The 27,667-nt window shown below is 38.0% G+C and overlaps 1 protein-coding gene across 3 annotated transcripts in view; it reads right to left on the bottom strand.

Moving 5' to 3' along the window:
- The window catches only part of COL5A2 (collagen, type V, alpha 2), a 164,434-nt gene that overhangs the window by 28,585 nt on the left and 108,182 nt on the right, over window positions 1–27,667 (bottom strand). For all 3 annotated transcript variants that reach the window (XM_014954601.1, XM_014954600.1, XM_014954599.1), the window contains 19 exons: window positions 25,823–26,047; window positions 24,280–24,293; window positions 22,973–23,005; window positions 22,270–22,302; window positions 21,556–21,609; window positions 17,595–17,705; window positions 15,817–15,894; window positions 14,488–14,532; window positions 13,914–13,967; window positions 13,249–13,302; window positions 12,418–12,471; window positions 9,290–9,343; window positions 8,484–8,537; window positions 7,243–7,287; window positions 6,057–6,110; window positions 5,157–5,201; window positions 2,058–2,111; window positions 534–632; window positions 15–59 (listed from right to left, as the gene is read on the bottom strand). In XM_014954601.1, coding sequence (XP_014810087.1) covers window positions 15–59; window positions 534–632; window positions 2,058–2,111; window positions 5,157–5,201; window positions 6,057–6,110; window positions 7,243–7,287; window positions 8,484–8,537; window positions 9,290–9,343; window positions 12,418–12,471; window positions 13,249–13,302; window positions 13,914–13,967; window positions 14,488–14,532; window positions 15,817–15,894; window positions 17,595–17,705; window positions 21,556–21,609; window positions 22,270–22,302; window positions 22,973–23,005; window positions 24,280–24,293; window positions 25,823–26,006 — 1,164 coding nt within the window. In that variant the 5' untranslated portion in view covers window positions 26,007–26,047. The remainder of the gene's footprint in view (window positions 1–14; window positions 60–533; window positions 633–2,057; window positions 2,112–5,156; window positions 5,202–6,056; window positions 6,111–7,242; window positions 7,288–8,483; window positions 8,538–9,289; window positions 9,344–12,417; window positions 12,472–13,248; window positions 13,303–13,913; window positions 13,968–14,487; window positions 14,533–15,816; window positions 15,895–17,594; window positions 17,706–21,555; window positions 21,610–22,269; window positions 22,303–22,972; window positions 23,006–24,279; window positions 24,294–25,822; window positions 26,048–27,667) is intronic.

The following is a 27,667-nucleotide window of genomic DNA, read 5'->3' as shown; positions in this document are numbered from 1 at the left end:
ATATGATCACTTACAGTTGGGCCCTTAGCACCTGGGGAACCATCTGTCCCTTCGGCACCCTGAAAATAATGTATCAATCAATAAATTAATTTTAATGAGGAGGTTATTAATAACAAAACCAGAATATGATAGTTATTTTATCCACTTTACAAGACAAGTAAAGAATATTAAATATACACAGCAATGTAAAGATCTACTTGTGCAAAAGTGTAGCTAATATGAGTAACAAAGTGCACAAATTAATGTGACTTTTCACCTTTAAGATCCTATGTTTAAGCTTAAGCTTTAAAGTACTTGTAGGATCGAGACTGTATCAGGCTGTGTAACTGCAGTTTTCCAAGTTATTTTAATTAAATAATGAAAAGTTATTATCAACAAAATAAGCACAAAATAAATTAATGATTCTTTTTCTTATCTGGAGAAAAAAGTAATTTGAGCAAAACTCAGTGCCTATCAAGTGGGGTATTAAAATTCCCTATAAACAGGCAACATGTGCAAGCTGAGCTCTGAGGAACACAATTTAACGTACTTACAGGAAGACCTTGAGATCCAGCTGGGCCCTGGGGACCTGTTTCACCTCTTTGTCCTTGAGGACCTTCAGGGCCACGAGGACCTGTTGGACCCGCTTCACCCTAAGATTTCACGTGAGAAAACAACTGGAGATTATTTTCCTCTAAAAAGTAGCACCTCAAAGTAACGAAGGAGAAATACTGAGTTGATAAGATTTTTTTGCTTTGTTAGCAGCCGAGGCATAAGATTTAGAAAGGATATCACATCTGGGTGGTTTTTTTTTTTTTGCACAGTGCAGATTAACTCACTGTTGCAGCACTGTATTAAATACAAAATCCATGTAAGATTGGATTGGATGCTCCAATAAAAAAAAAATCATCCTGGCACCTCCTTTGAATTTTATCTTGTACATAGGAAATTGGCCTTTTGGAACTGATGACTGTTAATTAACGTGTCTTCATAACTGATTTCCACATCTTCATTGTGTAGTCTGCTTAGCTTTTATGAGTCCAAAGCAGCTATTCCAATTTTACATCATCTGATAATCAAACTTGAAGGTAGCTCCTCCTTTTCAAAGCTTTCATTGATTCATCATGTGATAGCTTCTCCAAACATTTATTTAGGTATGAAGTAGTGCTTATCCATACCAAAAACATTTGATGAGATACACTAAAAGGTCTATTATTTAATTGTATACATTATGTTAATACTCTTAGTAAGACCTGTTTCCAAAAAACTGTTTTGTGAGTGTTGCCAGCTTCACAACACCACAAAACATCTGCTGAACTTGGCTATCTGACTAATTGAGGTTCTTCTTGTATAATTTTTTCCTATCACGTTTTAGGAGCGTTAAGGAACAAAGAGGAGAGACTGGGTGGAGGGCAAGTACAAGAAGTATAAGAAAGCTGTACAAATTGTCTTTTCTACCTTTTCAGACATATTCTCAAGGCTAGGAAAAAAATAAATCCAGTGTTTCCTGGAAAAACAAGTGAGGAAACTCCCACGAAGACAGTGCTGCAGCCAGTGAAAGTTTTCCATTTCAGCCCAGTTACACAGAGCCACAAAAGGTGGTAATCACCATTTGCTGTATGGTGACCAACAGCTGTACATCTCTGTTGGGATTCAAGCTTTTTCCTTACCAGTCTAGGTCATCTCAAAACGTGTTCTCCGCTAAATCTGGAAGATTGAGCACGAGAAGGTACCGCTTCCATACTGTCTTAGACTAGTCCTCCCAACTTACCTTGTAGAAAGGCATGTTACTATTCTTTGAATATACTAGGAAAGATTCCTGAGGCACAGCATGACAGCCATCTTATAATCACCCCTCAGCTCAAGCAAAAGTGAAAGCAAAGAATGTATCCTAACTGTGGGGAATTGCAATTGCTTCATTTGGCTTCTGACTTCTATCTGCTGTCTCAAAGTCTTGACTAAGACTGATCGTTAGGGACCCATATACATGTTAGTCTGAACTCTGTGTAGCCTAGTACCCACTATTTAATTCTGTGTTGTTATACATAGTAGGAAGATAGTTTTGTTTTATTTTTTACCTTTACACCCGGAACACCTGGAAAACCTGGAGAACCAGTTATGCCAAGTGGGCCCTGTAAAAGACAGACACACAAAGCTGTAATTCTGCAGTGTAGATCACACAGAATAATATCTAATTACAGGCTAAATATGGTTCTGGAATTAAACGTAGTCTTAGTCATGAAACATTTGCTCATAACAAAACCAAAATAACTATAAATATCATTTTTTAAGTGATACACATACATTTTATGAAATTGTGTTGCAGTATTTTAATAACGTGCTTACTGACTTTGTCAAAGTTACAGATCTTGATTCAGCAATTAATGCCCAAATGTCAATGTACACCGTTGACAATTATAGCAGTTTTCAATTTTAGTTTTTAACAAAATATTATATCCTCTTTTTATATCTATGCTAATGTGGCATGATAATTAAAAGATCAGATATTTGCTATCACAATTTGTCCTACAGAATGTGCAAAGGAGAGTTTCAATGCTTTAAACTTCAAATAGTAATCTAAAAATAAGAGAAATACAAGCCATGTCTACACTGGGTTCCTAGACAAGATTTTTGTGGTAAGCAACATGGTAAGTGAAAATATAAATAAAGGCTATGCAACTACATGCCCTACTTCCTACTTCACTACATTCATTTGCAAGCTTTAAAACACAGATTCTGTATCAAATTTTCAAGGCTGTACAGACAAAGGTGACCACCAGGGACAGTTTACTGCTTGGATTTTTTTCAGAGATCAACAGGTTATTTCTGGAAAAGGAAGTGGAGGAAAGGCTGGGTTATGCCACATCATGAAATACAACACTGTGCAGAGGTACACCTTCAGACCCCCAAACCAGTACAGCTCTTCCCAAATAGCATTAGATCTTGAGACAGTCGATGCTGGATCTAAGAAGGGCTGACAGCTTGAGCAGAACGTAGTACTGATGTAGCTACACTATTTCTGGTTCTAGAGCCAAATCCTTGGTGTGTTGTGCTGCAGAGTGTAGATGCACCTCACGTGGCTGCAAGGACATGAAGTTTGGGCAGGGATGCAAACAGCTGGGGCTGCATTACATGACAGACTGTCCAAACTCACTAGAAAGAAAACTTCAGGTGTATACTCCTGAACACACCTGTATGCCATGACATAAACCTACCAAAGACTTCCAATTAAGGGCTTTAAATCAAATTTGTAAATTGTTTCCATTTTCATAATGCCTCTTGTGTTGAACAAGACATTCAACAGAAGACCTTTCTACTGTATTACAAACTCTCGGCAGGGCGCCACACAGTGGTTATAAGTATTCACTACAACGCTACTCCCAGATCATTCCTCTTTATCTTTTCCTGATTTTCTCTCTTTTTGTAAAATGTGACGCATACTGTGAAAAAATGTTCTATGTAATAAAGCCCTGCTGAAAAACTTAATAAGAACAATCTGTCCCACTGAGCATTAATTACAGGCAACATTTCTGCCATGACCTTGCATTGGATTTCTACAGAACTGATGTAACAGCTCACTAAGTATATTTTTGAAAACCTATGTCCCAGTTTATTGGATAACAAATACACGTCTGCCAAACCTCTCTCTTATTGCATGCAGAATTCCAGAGCTATGGTATACCACTGCACTGACCCAAGTAATAATGCATTTCATTAACACTTCCTCCAATGAGAAACATATGCATTAAGTACCAGTATCTCCCTCGTGACACTACATGGGATTTTACCAAAAATGTTACCCAACCAGTTACCACGTCCAGTGAAGCTGAGCTCGTATTTTATTCCAAAGAAAAATTTCAAGATTCACGTAGAATTTCATAGCTTGGGACACAGCTTTTTTTAACTTTATCATTTGTTTTCAATACAAAAAATCTTTTCATTGTTTGAAAGTTTCTTCCAACAAGTTACCCTTGCTTCATGATATTCTAAATAACAGAGTTTTGCAGCTTTTACACACTTAAACTCATTTTTTTGGGCATCTATTACACTTAATTATTTCTTAATGAAATTTTTAATAAAACAGTCTGTTCATTAAGATGACACATATGTAAATTTTTCTCAGGACTTCTACTATCACTGTTAAATGAAGATCATGCAGAGAATGAAATTTAACTGCAGGCAGGTGTGGTTTTGGGTTTTGAGGGGTTGTGGTTTTTTGGTGTGCTGTTTTTTGGTTTGGGTTTGTTTGTTTTTTCAACTGAATGTCACAAAGCAGTAAAGGTTCGGGTTGGCTACATCACGGGGCAGAAACCGTGAACCACATTCTAGAAGTAATACTTTCAAAAAAAGCAAACCAAAAATAATACCACATTTTTAAAGCAAAAGCTGGCCTTGCACAAATAATATGAAATCATCATAAGACTTCATTTGCAAAAGCAACACATAATTAACTGTACGTGAATAATCCCACTGGATTCCTAACACTCATGAAAATTCACTCACATGCTTTTTGCAAACACACTGTGAGATGGGATTGTAGGATGGAAAGCATCCCCCTTTGATACACCGACACTCACAGTTGAAACCACCACAGTCATCTTCAGCTCTCTTGCAATCAGGTGAAAAATTCCACAGTCACGCACACCAGGCTCTCTCAGTTTGGCAGACATTCACACATAGGCCTCTGGTTCTTCAGTTCAATGTCTGACTGTCCATAAGCAAAAGGCTGTATTTTACACCTTTTGTCATGGATCAATTGCAGGTATCAAGTTTGGCTATCAGTGAGTGGCATTTCTTCTTGCTGAGAACAGGTATAATCTCATTTGTCAGCTTCGTATATGAAGGAAGATTATATGCAATTATAAACTTTTATATTACAGTGCATTTCTTTAAGACACATATCTCCCTGCAAGATGGATCCCACTTCATAAAAGCAGCAAGATACCACTTCTCCAGGGAAGATGGCACTCCTCTGCAAATTAAAACCTTTAGATGAAGCAAACTGCAGAGTTTCTTGGAGGACAGCACTAAAGCTACATTGAGTAGAACTAGGAATTGCTTACAAATCATTCCAGGTGCACTAAACTGTTACCAGTTTCTTTTGCACTTCTTTTGGTGCTGTCAAAAGGCAAGTGGTAAATATAAGGTGAAAAAAACAGCTTAAGAAAGAAACTTACCATTGGCCCTGGCTTCCCAGGCATACCATGTTGGCCACGTCCACCCTATAGATGAAAACAGACAAGATAGAGCATTTATAAGAACTCTATTTATTTTTATTTATTTATTTATGGTTAGCATTTGTGATAATAGCCATACATACTAAAGCAATCAAAGAAATGCTGGATTACAGAGGCCTCCAAACACTGGCATGAAAAACTTCTGGAAGAAATTATGTTCCCCTTCAAGTTAATGGATTTCTCTACTTTCAGAGAGGCCAATATTTTGACTATGTCATTGTATGGAGAACATAACAAACAGAACACATAAAAGTCAGGGGGAGAACTGCCAGAAAAAACAATACTTGACACTGGATGTAAAGCAACAGAGAGAAATTTCTACTCAAATATGATCTCATGTCAAGGCTAATCCTTCTTTTTGCTGAAAAGAAAAATATTTTTTAAGAAGACAGCCTTATTACCTGGAATTAAATTATAAGAATTAATTTAAAGTGAAAGTCTACACTTTCATTTTAAACTTCTTTCCAGAGAAAATGAGTACATATTATTTTTAGTTCAGTAACTTTTGGTGAAAACGGTCTCTCAAAAGAAATTTCCCAGAAAGAAAGATGACATTTTTGTATCACAGTAAAAAGTGTTGTGAGGGTATTTGGCCTTGTGGGTAGCTTTGGTATGAGCAATTACCATACAGCTAGCATTCTCCTTTTAAAACTGTTTTTGACTTTTATAGTAAAGGTTTCACCCCACAAAACTCTGCTCAGCCCTGACTTTCTTAAGCTAAGCAGAACTCACTACAGAAGTGACTAGCAGTCACATAAATAAACACTTTCAGGCCCAATGATTTAATTTATGTAAAACAAGGGAAGAATTACAAGAAAAGAGAAGGAAGATACTACTTACAGGGGCACCCTGTGGTCCAATTCGACCTCTCTCTCCTGGCATCCCTCTAGGCCCCTTGAAGAGAGAATAAAAAGTGCATTATTTGGGAGCTCATCACGGCAGAATAACAAAAAGGAGAAACCATAGTTCATGTGATTTTTTTTTTACCCCCACAGTGAAGAGAACACACGCTACCCACTCTTTTTTTTGTCTCCTTTTCTTTGCTTTTTACTATTTTTTTTTTTGGCATACTTGACTTTTTCTTTGCTTCAAGTAAGTTTTGCACTGCATCACTCTTCAGTGAGTTTCTGCTCAGTATTCTTCATTTGTTCTTAACAAGAACATGATTAGGTTGACTGAGACTACAAGTGTGGTAAGGACAGATGATGCAAACAACAATTGCAGAACCAAGATACTTTTTTTTGTAGCTACAATTGTCCAACAGCAGGAAAGAAGCAGCAGCTTACATAATTCCTTGCAGCCTCACAGGCTTGCCCAGTGAAAAAATTAATGGACTGTAATTTCTCTTTCCCTGTTTCAACAGTACTTCCAGCTTTAAACACATTAGAATAAATTCTGTATACACTCACCAGGGTCAATAATGCAATCTCATTTACTATGTCTCATTCACAAACTAGGTTCCACTTCAGGGATATTACATTCTGCACGACACAAGACAGTGCTTCACAGAGAGATGGCATTATCTGATATCAGAAAGGTGCTTTACTTCCAGAAGCACTGCTGAGAGTCCATTTTTTCATGCTGCTTATCCTCACCGCAACCTCCAAAATCTCTGTCCATGGTTTTCTTAGTTAGTGCATTTCTTACCTAAATTATTCTATCTCAGAGGGATCTAAACCATTTTTTCTCATATTGAAATCACTCCATATGAAGCATCAACATGTAAACAAAAAAATGTAGTCACCCTACACTTACATGAGTAGGCAAACAATCATAAAACCTGAAACCAAGTTCCTGTTGAGCCTTCTGATTTATTATTATTATTATTACCTATGTCTGTGAATCGCAAATAACAGCTTAGAGTGGACTACATTTACTGTTAGCATAATAGAAAACAAAGTCTAATTAAGAGAAAGTTCAGCTTCATGGCATCAAGTACAGATATCAAAACCTTAAAATTCCTGTTAGCAATAGCCTTTACAATCTTAAAGCCACTTCCGTAATGTCCAATGCACATAACACTCACTAGAGGACCTGTTGGACCCATGGCACCTGTTGGTCCAGATTCTCCCTAGAAATGGAAATGAAATGACACAATTAGAGGAAATGGGTGAGAGAAAAATGGAGTTACATGTTTTCTACCTGTCCTCCATGCTTACATTAGACCTAAGAGGCAGATGTGCAGAGTCACCTGTGTGCATTACGGGCACTGCTCCCCATGTTTATGGGAAATGTCATATTTATATATTCTCAGTGAAGCAGATTTAACTCCTACCTGTTCAAGCTAACAGCCCACTCCACCTACTGCACTGTTTCTACCAAGTCTCCTACTGTTGTTGGATCCACAGAAAGTGGTAAGTAATCTCACGGAAGACATCTTTTCTTACACAAACTTTCCTTAACTACTGATTCCACATTTAAATTTAGATTTTGGAAGATTCACTTCATTTACTATTAATCTAAAGGAATAGTTCTGTTCCATCTGTGATTGTCACCTACACTTGACCAAAAATGTTTCAGTATCAGTACTATCTATGTGGAAAAGCCTGAAAAAAAATGTTTTGTGCTCTTTTAAAGTATATTTTAATCCATCTGGAAAAGATTGTCTCCAGCTGTCTATCCTGTGTTATCACTGCTTTGAGCTGAAGTAGTAAGGGTGCTGCAGTACCACTGAGAATCAAAAATTTTAAGATAATAAAATTGTTAGGCGAACAAACAGTCAGTTCAATAAAATATATTCTCTCTCCTCTCCAATGCCTGTTTCTTTTAAGCCAATCTCTAGTATGGTAATCCAAAAGAGCAGAGTCAGGCTTTTGTTATGCATTGCTATTTTATTTTATTTTAAAAACAAACCAAAAAACCAACCAAACCAAACCCCAAGTTAGAAAACTTTTTTTCCTCTTTACCACATAAAGCCAACAAGAACCACAAACTGGCTAAGTGGAAAATTGCAAGATGTGCATGGGCTCTTTGTTAACAGACTTTGTTGTCTTCAGTATTTTGTAGGCCTAAAGCAGAGCCCCAGCTGAAACTGACTGGCACTATTGAACTTTCTTCCTGTATCAAGCCCAGACAAGTCACTGTAGAGCAGTTTATATAGACAAACACCCAGTAAAAATGGACAACTCTACACAGCCTCTCCACTCCATACAGGCAGCACTGACAGGAGAGGGTACAAAGCTGTATTTGAAACATCTACTATCTTTCATTATTTTTGCATTATGGAAAACATGCTTAAGCTTTTAGTTCTTTGGGCCATGAAAATACCTTTGCTCCGGCTGCTCCAATTTCACCTTTTGGACCATCAAGTCCTTTCAATCCCTGTAGGAGTTATAAAAATATGGAGAAAATAATTTATATATATACACACACAGAGCATTCCTATTATTATTGTTGTTAAAATCAGATCCATTCTTAACACTTGAAGTGTTAAGAATGGATCTGAGGTGGCAAGAGCAAGAAAGGGAAAAAATAGAGAAGAAAAAAAAAAAAACAGATGGAATAAAGTTTTTAAACATTTCCTAAATGGAAACCATTTGTACAAGGTACATTTCCTTGGATTTGGTTTCCTTTTTAAAACAAGAACATTTGAAAAAAAAAATAAAATAAAACAACAAGAAGGAGGCTCTGAGCCATAGGAAACCTATTTATTCCTCCCCAAAGTAAAATTCTGGCCAGAAAACTTGGTAATTTGTAATCACTCCATGTTGCAAACACATCCACCTCTCCAGTTCCCCACCCTAATGCAAGACTTGCCAACAAAGTGAGAGAACTGTCAGGTTTGTGCCTCCTGAAGCTTGGCAGGGCCCATGCAAGCTCCTTCCAGATTCCCAGATAATTTGAAAATAAAGTGAAGAAAGCACTAGAGAATATAATACAGAGGTCAGCTTAAAGGGGAATAGCGTGGATTTTCTGCAAAGCTCTCTTTCTCTCAAATGCCAGTAATTCTGCTGCAATTGGCAGGACTAAAAGTATAGTCGAATTCACAACTAACACAAAAGAAGTTGAGTATCTTTATACTCAAACTGCCTGGAAACATCATCTATAAAGAGAGGGAAAATCTTGGTTCTTACCCTGTGACCCTTGAGACCTGGGAGACCAGGAGCTCCAGGAAAGCCTCGAGGCCCCTAAGTAGAAAAAAAAAAAAAAAAAGTAAAATCCTTACTTCTGCAGAAAAACCTAGCGATAATGCTGCTAAACAGGGACGAGTGTAGCAGATAAACACTAATACTCCAAACACTCCTTCACCTTGGTGACATAATAAGCAATGCACAGCATTCGGGCAGGTCACAGATGATACAGCATAACATAGCCACACACCACACTAAACCATATTCCTGAGGACCATGTTAACCCGTCTTTTGAACACCTCCAGGGATTGTGTCTCAACCACTTCCCTGGGCAGCCCATTCCAATGCTGGATAACCCTTTCTGTGAGGAAATTTTTCCTAATATCCAATCTAAACCTCCCCTGGCCCAACTTGAGGCCATTTCCCCTTGTCCTATCTCCTGTGACTTGAGAGAAGAGAGAAGAGACCGACCCCCACCTCCCTTCAGGGAGTTATAGAGCGTGATAAGGTCTCCCCTCAGCCTCCTCTTCTTCAGACTGAACACCCCCAGCTCCCTCAGCCTCTCCTCATAAGACTTACTCTCCAGACCCCTCACCAGCTTTATTGCCCTTCTCTGGACCCGCTCCAGCACCTCAGTGTCTTTTTTGTGGTAAGGGGCCCAAAACTGGACACAGAACTCGAGGTGAGGCCTGACCAGTGCCGAGTACAGGGGGACGATCACCTCTCGGGCCCTACTCGCCACACTGTTCCTGATACAGGCCAGGATACCGTTGGCCGCCTTGGCCACCTGGGCACAACTGCTGAGTCATGTTCAAACGGCTGTTGACCAACACCCCCAGGTCCTTTTCTGTCAGGCAGCTCCAGCCACTCTGCCCCCAGCCTGTAGCGCTGCAGGGGGTTGGTGTGACCCAAGTGCAGGACCCCGCACTTGGCCTTGTTGAACCTCAAACCATTGTCCTCAGCCCATTGATCCAGCCTGTCCAGATCCCTCTGCAAAGCCTTTTTTGCCTCAAGCAGGTCGACACTGCCACCCAACTTGGTGTCATCTGCGAATTGACTGAGGGTGCACGCGATCCCCTCATCCAGATCATTGATAAAGATGTTAAAGAGAACTGGCCCCAGTACCGAGCCCTGTGGGACACCACTCATGACCGGACGCCAACTGGATTTGACTCCATTCACCACCACTCTCTGGGCCTGGCCCTCCAGCCAGTTTTTAACTCAGTGGAGAGTATTCCCATCTAAGCCATGGGCAGCCAGTTTCTCCAGGAGGATACTGTGGGAGACTGTATCAAAGGCCTTGCTAAAGTCCAGATAAACAACATCCACAGCCTTTCCTTCATCCAGCAAGTGGGTCATTTTGTCATAGAAGGAGATCAGGTTTGTCAAGCAGGACCTTCCCCTCATGAACCCGTGCTGGCTGGACCTGATCACCTGGGTGTCCTTCATGCGCTGCACAATGGCACTCAGGATGATCTACGTGCTATGAAGTTAGACAGTCTCAGCATTATGTACATTTTCACTGATATTAAAAGCTTTATTGTTTACATTGGTGTACGGTCAAACTTCAAATAGGAGCAATGACTAGTGGTAGATCAAGTTTTGAATCTTAATATGAAGAAACCTTAATTAAACAGAGACCAAAACTCAGAACCATCATTTAAAATAAAATAGAAACTGAGACCAAACTGCAAACTGTACGTGTTCTTTCAGAATATTAAAACACAATTAGCAATTAAAACAAAGTTGCCTTGGACTTAGTTTCCTACCAAGTTTCCCCATTTCTCTTTCAGGAAAGACCAAGTAACGGAAGGGAGCCAGGTGCCTCGTGGTAGAATATTGGTCACATGATTTTATAATGGAAATCACATTAATACCTTAATACTCTCAGATGACAATTATTCAGCAAACTGTTTAAATGTATAATTTCTTCACTATAGTACCTCTAAACCAAAGTTCCCAAAAAGATTACAGTTCATACCTTTTGTCATAACAAAAAATCATGAAGCTATATAATGGAAAATGAAGCATCATGAAACAACACTGATATTCAGGGGAGCGAAAAAAACCATCTGAGATCTCAGCATTACAGAGGAGAACTTCACAAGCTGGTTCCTTGTTAGCATCAAGAAACGTAACAAGGGTCTCTGTCTTCCTATAGTCAATTATATGGATAATGTTTGATCATAAAGTTTGGTGGGAAATTACTCCAGAGTTGGCAAACTCCTAAAGGGAAAACTACTTTATAGAAGTATGAAATTTCTGAAATTAATAAATTAGATTGCTTGAAATTATTTATACTCAATGAGTTTCCTGTATATAAATTTGAAATTGTACAAATTATGCTTATTTAGACTGAATATCACCTATAAAAACTATTTATTTGGCCTATGCTCAGTAGTATATGTATATTGGCTTATGCATCCAGAGCAATCAAATGCTGAAGCACGTACATGTGATAAGGAGGCAAATCATGTACAAGAGAAAACAGCTCTTGTGAATGGCTGCACGGTCCTAGTTGCTAGCAGGGGTTAAATCATGAGAGGGTCAAAATTATGTAAGATGATAAAATTATGTCATTTTATCATCTGATGTACCTGTTTTCTTTTATTTCTAGAGTAAACCATGACAAGTACCCTCTGCAGTACAAGTAGGTATTATTTGGAAAGCCTTTAACCATATTTGGATATTGAAAATATAGATAAAAACAAATTATATATGTCTATGATACAATCCTCTCCTTCCCCTGCCCTCATACTGACTGCTATAAAGGCTACACAGTGCCACCTCAACCTGACATCATTTTATAATCTCTGAGCACTTCCTGTACATGACTGTGAATGACCATGTGAAATAGTGTGAAATGGAGTGAAACTTGTATGCACTGTCATCTGCTTTACGTATATTTAATCTATGAAACAGCTGAGATGTGCAGCCATGAAATGACTCTCAGGATAAACCCAAGGACTTTTTAATCACCTGTTTGTTTCTGAGCTATCACACTGATTTGGATCAACACAGTAAGCTAACACAACTACTTCAGAAATTGAATGGAAGAGCTTTGCACTCATTGAGGTAGTGATGACATCAGTATGATCATTTTGCTAAAATGTAAATAATTGTGCTCTTACTGGAGATCCTGGGAATCCAGGCTCACCGGATTGTCCTGGTCTACCAGGTTCACCCTAAGGAAAGAAAAAAAAGGAATACATGAAAATAGCAAATGTGAAAATCAACTTCTCTCATCATTCTTCCATTCAAACACATGAGGACATTAACATCAGTATTATCTATCTTCTCTTTACTGTAATAATTTCAGTGATATATATCATCTGCACATACAAATAGCAATGTGCATTAGAGACGTTAACTTAAAAAAAGTTTTTAACAAAGAATTGCCACAACTGATGATTGGGTCCAAAATGCATCTCAGCATCACAAGATGGTGCTGAAAGGTAGTTTTCCTGTGAATTAATGAGGCAACCTTTTGTCATCCTCATGCAGAGTCAAATTATTTTAATTTTCCATAGGATCAACAATCTAAAACTGCCTGCATTGTAGCTTGTTAATTCTGCTTCTGTTCAACATTTCGAAATGTGTTCAATTTCATTCTAGGTCGGTGACTCTTTTCTGTGTGATGCAATAGGAAAGAAAATACATCTAATACACATCTTACATACGTGTGTACATACATGGAAAGAATCATAAAATCAGCTATGAATACATGAAATTATTTAAAAATAATGGTGACACATAAGGAAAAGATCGGAGGGGTTTGAAAAGGGTTGCTAAGGTTTTCAGTTATGACTCTGCACTTAATGAGGACTATGATTACAAAGAAATGTAAATAGAGAAAAGTAGTTACAACAGGCACATCTGCTGTTTGGTCACTGCTTCAAAGACGCCTTTTTTTTTTTTTTTTTATTAAAAATAAAACCAGATATAAAGAATAACAAACTTACATCTTCACCAGGTTTGCCTGGAGGTCCCTCTGGTCCACGAGAACCAACTGGACCCTAGGAAATAAATATATTTGTTGAGAAGTCAATTTAGCCATCACTAAAATATCTACTTGCCCCATTTCAAAATCTGGTTTTGTAAAAACAGATGTAGAAAAAGGATGATTTTATGCCTAAGCACACTTGCTTGATTTTGTAGTGTTCTTTCTAACTATTCTGCCCCTAAGAAACCTGCATTATGTTATATAAAATATAGGATAGAGTCTTTAGGAGAAAAAAAAACAACACATTAGAAATCACAGTTGCTGTTGCTGCAAATCTCTGGCTCTTACTTTTAATTTCGAATCATTTTATCACCTCCAAAACAGAAATATTTTCATCATCCTTTGTGTAAGTTACATTACCAGGTTTGGTTTTACCAGTGCTTAAACATCCTCGGGTCTGCGCTGGAAAAGTAATAATGATTATTTATGCTATAGTCATTATTATGTATGTTCAAAACAATTCAATTCATTGATTCAGGACAATATGCTTTGAACATCACCACTCTCGACTGAAGTTACTTAACAGCTTCAGCTGAGATAAGACAAAAAAAATCTTTTCTGAAGGAAGTACAATATATTGTTTGCAATTTTTATTGTAGAAATGTTTGTGTTTATTCATCTTACCATAGGTCCTGGATCCCCAGGTTCACCAGGTGGGCCTGTGGGGCCAGCACCACCCTAAAATTAACCAAAGATGAATACAGTTACAAATTCCAAGAAGTAAAAATATAAGGCTATAAATTAAAATCCATGATCAGGAAAATCACAGCCCATGGAACAACCTGGATTCTAATTCAGAACCAGTTCACATTGCAAAATGAGTGAAGGTTGAATACTAAAATCTCTAAAGCTTTAGATAAATCTTGTGCTGTACACAAATCTCACTGCAAACCATGCCAATACCAAAACCAAAACAGTCACCATTTTCACTGCTGTTCCCTCATTAAAAAATGTCTGTTGGGTTAAAACCTTGTTGAAGTTCTAATATATTGGCCTTTATGAGTTAAGTTCTGTATATAGAGCACATCTGGAGCAGAGCTCTAGAGAGCCACAAGATGCTGCTCTAGATACAGATGCATTCATCAGTGCATCACTGACAATGGACATCGTCTCGGAGATGGATGCACATACCAGTTACTGTGTGCTTTGCCTTCACCACTGGCCAATTCTCTTAAATTCCCTGAAGTGATGTACTTACTTGTTTTCCTTGGAGACCTTGAGGACCTCTTGGACCCACTGGACCCTATTGAAAACATAAGTTGTCACACACTGGAAAACACCCTTCCCCAAGTAACATTCATCCTACAAAGACAGCAAAATGGCTTGACAGTGACCTCCAAGATAACATTTCTATGGTCAAACCATCTGAAAGGCTTTTACTCAGGAGACTGCTGTTATGAAATACAAAAGCACAGAGAATGGCAATCTTCACACGCAAAAAGCCACAGCAGTGTGAATTCATTAGCAGCTGAAAATATGGGCTTGTTTGCTTTCTGGAACCTCACGGTCTCTGGAGTCAGTCAGAATAACCGGGTTGCCTGCACAGCTCCACGGAAAAAAAATGTAATAACAGAATAGCATTGGGGAGAATATTTTTCTCTAGAAGGGAGTCTCATTACTCAGATTAATCTCATAAAGGAATCAATGACAAAATAAATTCATGCTGCTGTTCTCAGTTGTGAACAGCAAAAAGCAGCGATGGAAGGACGTATTTTCAGGAATCGTACAAACCACAAAACAGCTTCCAAACAGTTGTGGTCTGTTACAGAAAATTCAAATTTCCCCTTTAAAAATTTCATGGAATTTTTAGGAAAAATCTCATGCTTTATTGTAACTTACATCATGACTTAAACATAATCTCTCTGAAACTAAATCTCTTGCTCATAGCAGTACAAAAATCTATAGAAGGCAATAACTTCCATTTTGTCAGAGGCTCAATATTTATGTCTTTTACACACAATTCAATAATTTTTACTAACTTTTCCAAAGCAATTGTAGATGAGTTAGTAATAGGCCATTTAAAAATTCTAGTCAATATTAAAAACAAAACAAAAACCAACAGTTAAGCTGAATGACTGTCAGTTACTCAGTTTACAAGGAAAGGAAAAAAACGTATCACAGAACTTGAGGAATCAATCCAAAGACACCTGGCTAAAGTGAGTGACACCTGACTTTAGTAAACTTTGTGTAAGGCTTAGAGATATTGAAAGGCCTAGATATCAAAAAATACCTTAAAAGATATATTAATATTCTTTTTTTTTTTCCTGTACCTTACTCTTAGTAGCTGCTATATTTCAGAAAGAGGGAAGGAAGACAACAAGAAGGCTAGAGGTGGGAAACAGCTTTCCCTTTAACAGAATAATATTTTCTCACTTTTTTCCAGGTACTGTGCAAAACTGCACCAGAACATACTGTACATCCAGGTTCTAGAGGCATAGGAAGTTGAAGAGGATGAATTCCCCTTTGGCTTTTTGCATCTGCACTCCACTTCCAACTTGTTCTACAGTACAATCTAATGCAGTCTTACCACTGCACCAGGCATCAGTCCCATCTGACTGCCAAGTCCAGATTTCTCATCCAGTCCTGCCATCTGCGCTGAAAATGGCTGAAAAAATAAGATGGGTGATTTTAGTCATCAGTCATTTTGATGCTTCATAAAGCAAAAATCCAGGCAACCAAATCTTTGTTGTTTACATTGGCTTTGCAGCACTATGAACTGAATTTTTGTTTTAATCATTAAAATAAAAATTGCCTTTCCTGTAAATTTGAGGTGGTTTAAGGCTTCATAGACCAGTCAAATGCATCGTATTATCTGCTTACTATTCAGACTCCACCCCCACTTGAATATTAAACAAATGAGGAAAAAAGGAAAGCCTCCTGTGAAATCAATTAGATTTCTTTCACCACCTTCAAATTTAAATCACACCTTAACTTCATCTGCAATATTCCTTCATGTCTTGTAAGCCTTTATTTTGTTTCCACCTACTGTGCTTCAAGTTCAGAAGTATCTTAAGGCAAATGGAAATGTAGCTGATTTTAGGATTTCAAACTAGAATATTTAAGCATGTTGCCCTTATCCAGCAAAGCTGAAGGCCACTGCTGTTCGTGCCAATTCACAGAGACAAATGAGTTAGAGCAGGGAGAACCTTCAGTGCCCTCCTTCTTCAAGCACTTAGTTGAAATCAACAGTTTTATTTTGCTTCATTCAGTCAGATCCTCACTTGTGGCAGGCCAGAGATTACAGTGGCTGAGAAGGAGCAACAGCACAAATGTCCTTTCAAGTCTTCTAAGATTTACAGTTTGTTCCGCATCAGATTGGTCCCCAAACACATTTTTCGCAAGGCTGGAGATTGCCTAACTTCAGAGACAGGAATACAAACCAAAAATGCCTTAGATCTCTGGCCACACCTATTATTTCATGTTTTCAGTAGAAAACTATGAAGGATGGTGGTCTAACGCCCATCCTGGTGCTTCTGTGACTGTAAGGAATTCCTCTGTGCTGAAGATGATTACTTGGGCTGAGTCTGCTGGATTCAGAACTATTTGGAAAGGTGGTTAAGTCAAGAAACGCTGCCCAAACTTGCAAGCTGTTGGCCTAACATGAATATTTCAGCTTATTGTCAGTATAACTCCATTGTTTTCAGTAACATCGCAGGAACAATGGAGTGAGAAATCAAAACAGGTATCTTCCCAACAGCAATGAATGTGTAACTGAATATAGTTGAGACATTCAAACATGTATTTCATTATCAATCACAATTAGTGTTCCATAGTTGTTTTTTTCTGGGGGGGGCAGAGGACGGACTCAGGGGCAAAGCCTTGCAGAAAACCTTGTCTGCTTCTATGGCTGGTTTGCACTGCTTTTCACAAACAATTCCATACTTAATCTCAGTGCTGGTCTGAACAATTTCAGCAAGATGCACAATTAACCACATTTTAATTTCTCTCAGCAGTTATTCTGTTATTTATAATTAATCTTATTTTTTCTTTTCTGTATTCCTAATTTGGCACACCAGTTTCCCTTGGGTTTAAACCAGGTGTAAATAATGGAACCCTACCTTGTCTTTTCTAGATGTTAAAACCCATTGCAAAAGGTGTGTCCTTTCCAAGGTTTCTCATGTTCAACTTGCTGCAATTTTTGGCAGAACTTGGACTGCCACTAGCTGCTGTCCCTCATGACTGGGAGACAGGAACTGTGAACACAAAGTTCTACATTCACTGAAGCAAAGAGAAGTTACTCTTTGTATCATGTGGATGTGGCTCAACACTCACTTCACTTTCTACTAAAGCAAGTGTAAAACTTACCCTGCTAAGTCCATCTGGTCCTGGGTGGGTAGGATGCCCTGGAGGACCAGGGTCACCAGGCTGACCAGGAATACCAGGTTCACCATCAATCCCTTGAGGACCACGAGGACCCTAGAAGGAAAAGCAGAAATTCTAACAGTGTGCAAAGGTATTCGTTAAAATCACTGTAACTGGCCAACAACTGCCTTGTTTGTGGTAAGTCTTTGTGGTATGCTTGTCATAAGTGTTCTATATTTCTACAGAAAGATCTTCAAACAAACAACATCTCTCAAGATTTGCTCCTACCTTCAGATCAGACGCAGTGGCTAAAATTAGTCACAAATCCAACAAGTAAACTGCAGTAATTTGTCTCAGAGGCTCTAGAAACTCAGGCTTCCTATCATTCCACAGTAGAGTATACTATTCCAGAAAAACTATTTACTTTTGAGCACAATATAGAATATCACAGACTTACTTCTAAAATACATATAGCTGTGATTAGCGTACATACATACACGTTTAGGGAACTCCAATGTAAGGCTGGATTTTTACAACCATCTGACATCAGGAAGGGTTTAGACAGCTCATACTATTGCTGAATTCTCAACACAGTTACGCTGCCAAAAGTGCGGAGCACCTCCCTTGGTGTCACCGTTATCTCTAGCTGGTATTTGCAGAATAGGCTGGGGGGCCATCCCTTTGCTCCCATTTTGATCAGCCACTTTTGATTCCTAAACTGGATTCATCTTATCTTGTGTCAGAACTAAAATTAAATACGGAAGCAGCCAATAAAACATTAGTGGAATAAAATCAATAGTAACAGGGCCAATAAAGATATACTTCAACCATAAAAGCAGACTTTAAAGTGCTTGTCACTACTGCTTGCTTCATTAGAATAAAATGTTTGACTATGGCAAGGAAAAATTTTATACTGCATAATGAATTCTCCTATTTTAAGGATCCTTAAACATAAAACTTTGGAAGCCTGGCTCAGTGAGTCATCTTTACAAACACAATTATAATCAGACAGATTGCTTGTATTTCCATGAGTTTTCTAGGACTGTGTTTCCTTGCAGTCTGCAACACATTTCAGTGGAATTTATGTCTGAACGAGTATGGTTTGAACTGGTATGGCTTGAATTGTATGGTTCAGATGTTAGAGAAATAGCATTCCCTTGGGAAAGGGCTACAGTGGAATAGAATTCACAATAGGATTCCTGTCAAATCGCAGTGAATGAGCTAATTCTCTTAAATTTTGATCTATCTTTAAGGTTTGAAATTCCTGTAGGCCTAGCAATCAGGGGAAAACCTTCTTCTTATCAGACAGACATGTACACAACACACACCTACTCGCAGAATGAGTTGTGAATAGATGGTATTCTGAAACAAATGAGAAGATTCATGCATGTTGGATGGAAGCAGAAGGTTCTAGGAGAAAATGTTATTATTTAATATTTCTATTATAAACAGAAGTACACACACCCAAACCTGAAAGTGCATACTGTCCAAAGGAGGAAAAAAATTAGTTAACATCTTTCATTTGTTCTCAAAATAAAAAGAAAACAAAGATAAGGATCAGAAAAAAAAGTTGCCTATACAGAATTAAGCGAGATGATACTCAACTACTGATTTTCAATATCCAAACCAAGCCACCTTAACAAAATCTGGCATAGAAAAAGGGGGTTTTTTCATTTCTTTTTAGAAAAGGACCTCCTTTTTAGCCACCAAAAAACAGCCTTCTTCAAGAGCAGCACTGCAAATCCCCCACCTCAAAATGTCCCTGAAAAGCACGGTTTTGGTGGCAACCAAATTTTGGAATTTTTTTCTTAATAAATAAAATCTCGATTACACTTTTATTTATTTTATATTGTTTATCTATTCATATGTATATTAAAAAAAAAAAGCCCTTTTATTTTCCTTCGCCAGCTCAAGGTCAGTGAGGTTTTAACAAAAAAAAAAAAAAGGAAAAAAAGTTCTAATACAGGCCACGAGGTGGCACCGTTTAAACATGGAATTTACTCCTGGCCCATTAAATTATTACAGGGTTTGCCTGTAACAGAATAGAAGGAAATGCAGATCATGGTACAACACTCTCAAACTACTGCGTATTTTAACTGCTTCTGCTATTACAATCGCGTGTAAAACCAGATTGAAACAATACGTATCAGTGGTTCTGAGGATGCTCAAGCTTATTTTGAGCAAAAGTTCATTTGTACACACCTAAAATTTTATCATGCTCCATAACTCCCCCTCCTTAGATGCATTTTGCCAATGCAAACATGCTGTTCTCTAGCTGCTTCTCTTTCGTTGTTATACTAACGCAGAATTTGAGGGAAAAAATATGCTAATACTCCTGAATTCATTTAACATGCAAGGGTCCTGCTTTTGTAAAAGGCAGAGATCCATAGCAAGTTTGAGTTCCTTTTGCTCACTAGTCAGCAGGACCCCACATAAAGAAAGAAAAAAAAAATAATCCAAAGAAACAAACAAATGGCTTGTAAGTGTGCTTAGTGGTTTTGTAATTTCACCAGTCAGTAATGTATTTACCCATATTAATTTTATAAAGGGTGTCTGTACAAGGTTATCTGCTCCATGAGGTATTTTAAACAAACTGCAAACAACGTGCAGAAAGGTTTTACTGATATAAACTGCAGGTGTGAGCTAACATTTTTTTTCCCACAAGTATAAACAACAAAATCCTGCACTAGCAGTCACTTCGTATCTAAAAACAGTGCTTTTTTGGCCTCGGACCTACACTCTGACATACACACAGCTCACCAGAACCTCTGCCATAACATTTTTGAAGGAGCTGACTGGTTTCTAACCCCTTGATATTCCTTGAAAGCAGTATCATAACCCGTGTCAAAGGAACTTAACACCCTTTTGGTATTTCTGGTGCTTCTAGCCACAATTCTACAGAGACACACAAGTGATGTATGGCACAGAATCACACGCTATTTAGCATCTCATCGATAATATTGCACATCAGGAAGGCCTTTCAGACACCTCTATAAACACAGTAAAGATTCCTCTACACCCCACAAGATCTCACAATTACTCCCAGAATTCTTTTAAGCATCTTGATACTTATTCATCAGACAAATGTCTTATGGTGATCTAGAGAGCAGCAGTGACTTGGCCTCCACCTCAAAGAGGCTACACACTTATTCCACTACTTCAGAAGAAGTGTCATTGCTATCTATGGACAACAGGCACTCACTGGAAGAACAGCAGAAAGGAGTCAGTTTTAGGCCTATGCCTAAACTCAGTATCAGCTTGCTCTCTCCTGAGGGATACAAAAATACTCACATAGAAATTACAATGATACAAATCTTTAAAATCTGCTTTTAACAGCTGCTGCTCTTTGACCTAGCTTTTTCAACAAGAACATGTCATCTTTGGTATTTTCAGCACTCCCTTTTGGCTTTTCTGTGGTTCTCCACACGCAGACGCTGAAATTCTCTTATGAATTCTGTATTTCCACTGAGCAATCTTGATTATATTATTCACCAGCATACCAACATACGTAGTCACATATTAACTCCTGCAAACTTCCTGAGCTCTGCCTTTTCTGAAATACTCTGAGCCACACAGGTCACACTGCTTCTGATGGACAGTAGTAACCAGCAAAAAGTCAGCAAGCTCTTAAACAAACAAACATGATGTTCCAGTTTTCTTCTTTTTAAAAAAAAAAAAAAATCTGAAGAAAAGCTGTACTCTCAGACACCATTTTGGGAAAGTTTGTTGAGAAAGTATGGCTTTTAGTGGAAATACTGCTAAAACTCTGTCAATTATGTCAAAACGTTCAGGTTTCAAACTACTCAGGGAATGGTGAGATATAAATGTGTTTCTGGTTGTTACCTGATTCTTGGAAAATATGAGGAAAGTTCTGGTAACTCTAGAAGACATGGAGACAGTGAAAAGCCATCTAATCATTTGAGGTTAGTCAAGTACTTGCTTTTAGAGGTATTTAATAACTTACAGGTCTTCCCTTTGGTCCTCGTTCTCCTCGTGGTCCTTGTGAGCCTGGAGGTCCCTAAAAGAAAGATTAGAAATATTAAGTACCTTTTAATGTAGCTAATGACTAATAAAGTTCTGAAAATATCAAACACAATGCTTGTTTGAAAATTAATTACAGGGGGTGGGTTTCACATTATCGTAAAGAAAACTGTCACCAACTATTCAGTATTTCTTCTCAAGCGCACATTGCCTGAAGGGAGCAGAACCAGGATGCAGACATCTACCAAATGGCTTCATCTCTCACGTGCTCCACAAGTTAATTTAGCAAAGGTTTTCTGAATGCTGGAGGCTCTTAATGCAGAGATGTACAGGTCTGAGACATCCTTCTTGTTAGCCCAGAACTGCTCTCTGTTTAGCTGCAGCCTGAGAGCATACTGCACCTCCTTCTACTCCTGCTAGAACCCTGCTAGAAAAGCATTCCCCAGCACCAGCCTCGCACAAAACTCCTCAGACATGTGTGTAGTACAAGCACACATCCACTCACTTAGTGCACGGGCTGACCGGAGACTAGTAAAATCCCATAGTCCAGTCATCTCCTCAAATCCAGCAGCTTTGCAGGCAATACCCACTACAGGCAGGGAAGAGTTTGCCTTCACGTCATCCTCACGATACAGAACAGAAATGGCAGCAAGTGGGAAACACTATCATCAGAGAAACAGCACCAAAAAATACTCACGGCTGGTCCTGGGCGGCCTCGTATTCCTGAAACCTAAAGAAGGCAATAGAAATTAAAGTTACCATGTAACACAATGACATTATTTGTCATGACCAACCTACCAAAAATTAGTTATTGAAAAGTAAATTGCAAAAAAAGAAAATTAAAGTACCAGGGAAGTTGTAAGGCTTTTTGGAAAAGAAAAATAAAATAATTATAAATTCTACTGGTTATTTCTTTCCAGTTTGGAATCTTTTTATAATCACTATAAGCAAAATCTTGGAAGTAACATTGCTATTCTAAAAACAATGAAATAAATAACTATATTAAAATGATTTAGTCTCAAATTATTGATTCTTTTGTCTTCATGCTGGAAAGAGATAATAAGGATAGAAAGTGACAATTTATGTCACCTGTTTTCTCAAGCGTCCCTACATTTTCCAAATACTAATTTACCATTATACCTTGGTTTCTCACACCTCCACAAAATTCTAACTATAAAAATAAAGATTATGACAGATTTGACTCAATAACATTTTTTCCCAAAATGCAATTGACAGGAATTTCAAATGTTACATATGTGAAACAACGTAATTAATTCAATTCCCTTCATTCACAGGCTGTATGTTTTGTTGTATTTCCTTAATTACTGCAATTCTGCTTTAAAGTGCTAAAACGTACACTTCTAGGGTGTGCTGATAAAAGAAGACAGAAATGAACTTACAGGTGGCACTATTCCAGGTTCTCCTTTTTGTCCCTGTAGGAAAAAGATACAAAAACATCAGATGGCAGAAAACAAATGAAAGTACAATTAACAGCACCAGTGTCACCAATACCATCCCTGTAACTGTGACAAGTGCTAAGACTTTCTCTAAGGATACAACTGAGACTAAATTAAAGTACCTGTGATAGCCAATCCATACTACTTTTAATGGCTATGGACACAGATTAAATGAAGGCTATAAATGAGCAGACTTCTTCTAACTGCAGAACATACTGGCTGAAAGAGGAGTCAAACTAAAAATTACTGTGATATTTAAGTACTGGAAAACATCTAGTTGTTATTGGATGATTTGATTCATACAAAATGCAGAGCCCAGAGCAGCATTCAGATTCCATTTCTTCAAGGTACTAAATTAAAATTCGTATCATTAAATCTATGGACATAAAAAACTTGCATGTCCATCTATAACATAGCAACAGAATACAAAACAATTATGGCATAGCTTCAGACATAGGACACAGAATTTGCCAATTGTCTTTTCTTTGAGCTGCATGTGTTGACAATGATTACATGTTACATGAAATAACTTGGACCTACTGGTGGTAACCATTTTATTAAGGAAAAAAAAAAAAAGAGGACTTTGTAAAGGTAAAAACTTTTCTGTGTTGTTCATCATAAGGCGGTTACAGTCCATTTTTTTCCTTAAACTACTTCTGCACAGAGAGCTACTTGATTTTCGTGAGTGCATATACTTGATCACCTAAAAACTGTTTTCATTATATCTTGTAGCTGCTTATTTAGAAGTTCATTTATCAGAATGTATGTTAATTTCTTCTGTAACAATAGATCATTCTGTTTAATTGCATACTATGAAAGATGCTGCCCACAGAACCGTGGCTCGGTGCCAGAACGCATCATCCCAGTGCTACCTACAGATCAGCCTCAGCAAAAACCAAGCTGCCAGTTTTAATAGTTTGGCTTTTAATGACCTAGTGGTCCCTTCCCTCATTCTGTGGCACTGCTAGAGATGAAACAACCAAACTACTCAAACTGGAATTCCTTTGATGTAGACAGCAGGGATTTTCAACCAGGGGATTATCTATATTAAGACCAGGATTTTTGCCCGCATCCCAGCATTTTTTCCACATGGACTGCAATCTCCTCAGCCACTGAGGAAGACCAAGCGGAAAGAAGTAAGTGTTTTTAACAGAGCTTGTATTTGATTTCTGTGAAGCACTCCAAGGACATGCAACAGATTCTTTTAACAGTTGTAATACATCAAAAAAAAAAAATTAAAAAAATCTTACCTTTCTTCCTCTACCTATTAAAGAAAAGAAAAAAAGAAGAAAAGAGAAAAAAGAGAGGAAATTAATGTTTTTACTCTGAGAGAAAAAACACTGTAAGACCTGAGTGAAGGTTTTGCAGCTAGAGCCATACTTGATCCTGGTTGCACAGAAGATGGTGTTTTGCCTACAGGGAGCTGGGGAAGTTCCCAGGGACACACAGACTGCCTCAATTCAGGTGTGAGGAGTCAAAATGGTTTGCAATGATGTCCCCTGATTCTCAGCCTTTTTCAGCATTGCACAGAATAAGAAAAAGCATGTCAGGAAAGCGGAATATCTTGTGGGGAATAGTCAGAAGCTGGCCTAATGATTGACAGTGAAGTCAGAGGAAGTTTTATTACTGACTTCAGTACAAGCAATGTTGATGGATCCACAACATATTACATGATATTTTTCAAAAGATTGAGCTGAGGCATTTTTGACCTTTGCTCGTTTGAAAAGAACCTGCAATATCATATACCTGAATTCAGAGCCATATAGCCACATTCATATCCAAAAAAATCCTTCAGAAGAGTATGTTATTAATACCTTGAACAACAGTAAGGAATTCTGGAATGTAGCCATACTGCTTTTATATTTTTTGGGTGTACTTTGTTGGCTTTGGCCTAACGCCTCCCAAAACACAGCAGGATGCACCACCTATTTATTAATGCTTGCCATATCTTGTTCCATTGTTCAATTACACAAGTCCGCACTACACGCTCTTTATCACTACTTTATTCTATATTAAGCTAATAAACAGCAATTATATCTCTTGAAGAAATTGCTTTAATTATTATATATATAATGTAGTTCAAGTAACACAACACACAGTATTAACGAGCATTAATTGCAAGTTAAGAGATTTTCTTTTAGGAAAATTGAAGGGGGATTGCTTCATCCAAGTCTCTCCAGAAAGAAGAAACGGACTGGAAAAGACATCATGTTTAAGGTATATAACAGAAAGTATGCAAACAGGGAGTTAATAATACTTCATACAATTTTTTTTTCCCTTGTCTCACAAAGGGTTCACACATCTGTGTTTCCACTTTGGGGAAACACTATACTGTTTACATATAATGTTTACATTTATTCACCTGTTGGTGGAGCCTCAAATTGTGTATTTTATTAAAGCATGCAGTTATTTTATTATATTTATGTTTATTTAATAAATATTTATCTTCATGTGTTTATTATATATATTTATCTTAATACATTAACCTTTCCATTCCAGATGAACCACAAAAAGAAGCCAGAATTCAACCTCCCTTGAAACATCAAGATGGAATTCAAATCAACTTGTTAGTTATAAAGTCACTTGGGTTTATATCACATTCATAATCAGAAGAAAACCCTTTCCAGACTCAGCTCAGGTGCAACCCAAGATGGAAGAAAACTGCCAAGTATCTACTCTCTTCAGATTTAAAATTTCATCATGGAAATACTATTAAAAATTTCAGTATCATGAGACTCCTAGTTCTTCAGGCTGGGTCTCTTTTCAAAAAAGTGAACTGGAAAGCAATCTTACCAATGGTGGTGTCAAAATCGCGTGTTGTATGGGGACACACAGGACAGCACTCTCCTGGGGGCACCTGCGGGTTCTCACACTCCAGCAGATCTTGACACTGGATTTCATCACAAAGAATAGCTCCGTTGTCACAGACACAAATTTGGCATGGTGAGGGCTTCCAAATATCTCTGTTCAGGTACATCTGGCCATTCTGAGTGCAGGCTATTTCTTCAACATCTTCTCCTGGGATAGGAGAGAGAACATGCAACACGTTTTCCAACCGTGAAATCAAAGGAGGAGTAGGTCTGCACAAGGGAAAAGCATATCTGAAGATGAGAAGCAGCATCACATACACAATGAAAACAGTCCACCAGCATAGCTGAAGCCTAATGTTAATGATTTTTAAATATTGGTCATCTTAAATGTCTTTCTTATTCTACCACCTTATTTCTTGATCAGAAAGAAGTAAAACAGAGTCATTATGGAGTGCTCAAACCCACCACAGTATCAAATGAACACTGCCTCAGGAGTCCCTAGAAGTCACTCTGCTAACTCTGCATTGAGGAACCCCTGCTAGGTGCCAGCTCTTCTGCATAGGGTGTTACAGATGTCTGACTGGAGAGAAGGACCTGTGAGCCTTCTGTATGGAAGGGCATACACTACCTGCTCCTGCTGCAGGTACCTTACACAGCCAGACTTACAACAGCCTTGACCAGACATGGCAGTGTTTGTTGAAAAGAAAAAAAAAAACTAATTTATTGGGATCTTGGTGTAAGGTAATACAACACAGACAATCAAATCTTCCAAACAGGACAGTCACTCTTCAGTGGCAACAGCAGTCTCCATTGCAGGGGTACTTGCAGCAAGTTCTCCAGCTGAGTGAAGAGAGGCTCCTCAAACTACTTATATTTACAATCTAGCTGGTCATGGTCCTACATGATTACCCCAGCACATGCATAAATTATTGCCTAATTATTTTAAGTATATATGAAAGACTATCCAATGTGGCCATTTATACAAGAACTTCATTGACTGACTATATGCATATACTCTATGTACATATTCACACATTTGTATGGTGGTCATTCTATTTTATTGAAGTTGCATATGTCATTTTTGACCTAATACACTCCGTTTACAGAAGCTTTACTTTCTTGTCTTAATACTATTACTTTTCTTTCTTTTCCTTGAATTCTAATTTAGAATTAATTTCTTACTAATTATTTAGAAATCCATTCAATATAGTTTTGCTCTCTCCTCTCCAACCAACCTACTGCCACCAAGGCAGCATAACTTCTCTGGGTTGTATTTATAACTTAGAAATTTCAAAAATGTCCTCATTTGATTGACAGCAGCATTTAAGGAGACACAGCCATCTGTTTAGGTGCTGTTTTATCCATACTTAAGTCTATGTCCTTGTTTTCTTCCTGTTCTGTAGGCAAACACTCCAACTACCTGTATTATTTTTTTTAATCATGAGGTGAGTATATCTCAGTATCTCCCCCTAAAAATAAAACACGTCTGACAAAGAATTCAAAAATCAGGTAAAGCGGAAACTTTTATTGGGTGTTCAACATTTTACAGAATGCCCTATCAGCAAAAAAAGAGATTTTTTCACTTCAGCCCAATGAACATTTCATCCTCTAAAGGAATACAAGCACCCACAAAAAAAGCAAAGAACCAGGCTGTCCCTACGCAAAGGGTCACAAACTTGCAAACCAAGAACTGCAGTGCCAACCTCCTGCCACCCTCCTCTGAGTCACACACAGCAAAGCTGTCACACACAGTCCAAAATTATCCTCTTGACTCTTGGGATGCTGTGGAGAGGACTAATCTTACCTGGGTGGGAGCTCCAGTTGACAA

Source organism: Calidris pugnax, unplaced genomic scaffold (assembly GCF_001431845.1).
Source record: "Calidris pugnax isolate Ruff unplaced genomic scaffold, ASM143184v1 scaffold103, whole genome shotgun sequence".
Lineage (NCBI taxonomy): Eukaryota > Metazoa > Chordata > Aves > Charadriiformes > Scolopacidae > Calidris > Calidris pugnax.
This window is presented reverse-complemented; position numbering and strand designations above follow the sequence as displayed.